This window comes from Penaeus japonicus, unplaced genomic scaffold (genome assembly GCF_977035675.1).
Source record: "Penaeus japonicus unplaced genomic scaffold, GWHDUDI00000001_assembly GWHDUDI00000011, whole genome shotgun sequence".
Lineage (NCBI taxonomy): Eukaryota > Metazoa > Arthropoda > Malacostraca > Decapoda > Penaeidae > Penaeus > Penaeus japonicus.
In genome coordinates, this window is record NW_028234413.1 from 41172319 (window position 1) to 41174818 (window position 2500).

A 2500-nucleotide genomic window follows, 5' to 3' on the forward strand; every position below is an offset into this window, starting at 1 on the left:
AGCCCTGGACGGCATTGCTAATGAACTCCCTCTCGATCAGGCCCAGTCGCTGCTCAGCTCCCCCCACTCTCAGGAGTGCCGAGCCTGAAGTCCGGGAAATTATTCTTTAAGTTTAATTACGACAGTAGGACCTTTAATTGAATGAATGAACTTCCTTTCACCAAATTATTGACAACTGAGCATTTAGTTACTATACCATGCTAAATGACTTCCAGTTGATAAACTCAATTACAATAGATTTCTCTCATTAAAAGCCATTTCGACAGAGCTCCCGTTCTTAAAACCTCAAAGCCCACAACAAACGGGGGACTCTCCAGCTGCATCACTCCCGAACTCTTACCATAGGCTGTGCCGGGACCAAATTCGTTGCCAGCCTGAACCATGTCCAAGCCAAGGTACTCGAGGTTGCTGAGTCTGTTCGGACGGCGCTTCTCGATTTTCTCAAAGAGCATGTCTTCAACACGATTCCCTGCGAAAAGAATATAAATGTAAGCCGTAAATTTTATATCGTTAAGGGTATTACACATGAAAGAGTATTACAAGGGTATTACACATGAAAATCAATATGTGCATGTGTGTCCGTGCCTGTTTGCATGAAGGCAAACATGAGCATGTGCATGTCCATGTGTGAATGAATATAAGCTTAAGTGAATGTATGTATCTGTGTCTGCGTATGTATGTCTGTGCATGTATGAGGTCCTCCCTTCTCTCCACCCTCCTTCCCTCCAACTGTAGCACACACAATAAGACCACCATGTCTCCTCACCTGGGTTGGGGATAAGCACTGCCTCGGCTCCAGCCACCAGTTTCTCGGTCCATATCCGCGCAGAGTCCGACTGTATCGACAGGGATTCAAAGTGCCCATCTAGCTCTGTCTTCTCAGCACTGCCCAGCTTTTCCTCAGTGTACTGTGGAGTAAGAAATTAGCTAAGTTTTAAGTATGGCATCTCTTTTTTCTACTCTGATTGTTTTTTTACTCATCATCGTAATCGTAATCATAATCATAATCGTAATCATAATAGTAATAGTAATAGTAATAGTAATAGTAATAGTAATAGTAATAGTAATAGTAATAGTAATAGTAATAGTAATCGTAATCGTAATCGTAACCGTAACAGTAACCAAATCACCTTCTAATTCTTGTTCTCCTTCTTCAACTACCGTCCTTCAAATTCTATGTTTACTCTTTCTTCTACCCCTTCTCACTTCTCACTCCTAACTTCTAACTTCTAACTTATATTTCTAAATTCTAACTTCTGACTTCTAGTATCTATCTTCTAATTTTAACTTCTAACTTCTGATTTCTTACTGCTATTTGTAAACTCTAAATTCTAACTTGTATTTCTAAATTCTAATTTCTATCTTTTACTTACAACTTCAAACTTCACACTCCACACTCCACACTCCACACTCCACACGTCACACGTCACACGTCACACGTCACACGTCACACGTCACACGTCACACGTCACACGTCACACTTCACACTTCACACTTCACACTTCACACTTCACACTCCACACTCCACACTCCACACTCCACACTCCACACTCCACACTTCACACTTCACACTTCACACTTCACACTTCACACTTCACACTTCACACTTCTCCTTCTCCTCCTTCCTTTATCCTTCTTTATCTCCTTTTCATTCTTTTCCTTTCTTTTTGTCTTTTTCTTCCTCTTTAACCCGTTAACGACGGATGACAAGATAACACTCCTACACACACGCGTTACACTTCTAGCCCGGGCGCGGGAGGAGCCAGCGCGCAGCACTTCACGGCTAGTGCGGCCGAGAATCCCGACGCGTTAGCTTATGCATTCAAGATCCTTATCGGAATTTGGTCTTTTCACTTGTTTGGCCCTTTTTCTTCCTCTTTAATAACATATTTACCAAAAAAAAAGAAAAAAGAACAAAAATAATGATATGAATTGCCCAACATAAGTCAATCTCAGTCTAATAAATCATGTCAAATAAAGAATATAAAAAAAATATATATATTATAATTGAATCAAATCTGGAGTCAAATTTCTGTGAGGTAATTAACGACGATAATACAATTCAATGCCGTTAAGCTCAGATGTTCCTCCTTAATGAAAATATGCTCATGTGACAGATCCTTAATTAAATGCACTGAAATCCATTTGATTAAAAGACAAAAAATAATAATCATAATACAGCAGAGATAAATAAATAAATCCATAGGTAAATAAAATAAAAAAAAATTACATAATGCAAATACTAATTCCGTCAATAAAAAAGGAATATTAAAGTATTGACAAGTTGGCAAAAGATCGACACAAGATGGCCAATGACCCCACCCATGTGCATGACATCATGTGCATGACATCAAAATATATCATGAAAATGTCAACTGCATGAGAAAAAAAATAATCTGCATCTTTTCCTTCTTTTCTTTGTTTGTTTTTCCAATAGGTTATAAAACACTTCATCAATCACCAAAAAAAGGCTTGAACTTGGTAATAAACAAAAGTTCAT

The 2500-nt window shown here is 38.6% G+C and overlaps 1 protein-coding gene across 3 annotated transcripts in view; it reads right to left on the reverse strand.

Moving 5' to 3' along the window:
* LOC122262517 (SH3 domain containing GRB2 like, endophilin-B) overlaps positions 1 to 2500 on the reverse strand; it is a 45471-nt gene that overhangs the window by 32927 nt on the left and 10044 nt on the right. For all 3 annotated transcript variants that reach the window (XM_086542067.1, XM_086542066.1, XM_086542065.1), the window contains exons 2-4: positions 767 to 908; positions 341 to 469; positions 1 to 84 (exon numbers count right to left, since the gene is read on the reverse strand). The exon at positions 1 to 84 is cut by the window's left edge and continues 79 nt beyond it. In XM_086542067.1, coding sequence (XP_086398193.1) covers positions 1 to 84; positions 341 to 469; positions 767 to 908 — 355 coding nt within the window. The remainder of the gene's footprint in view (positions 85 to 340; positions 470 to 766; positions 909 to 2500) is intronic.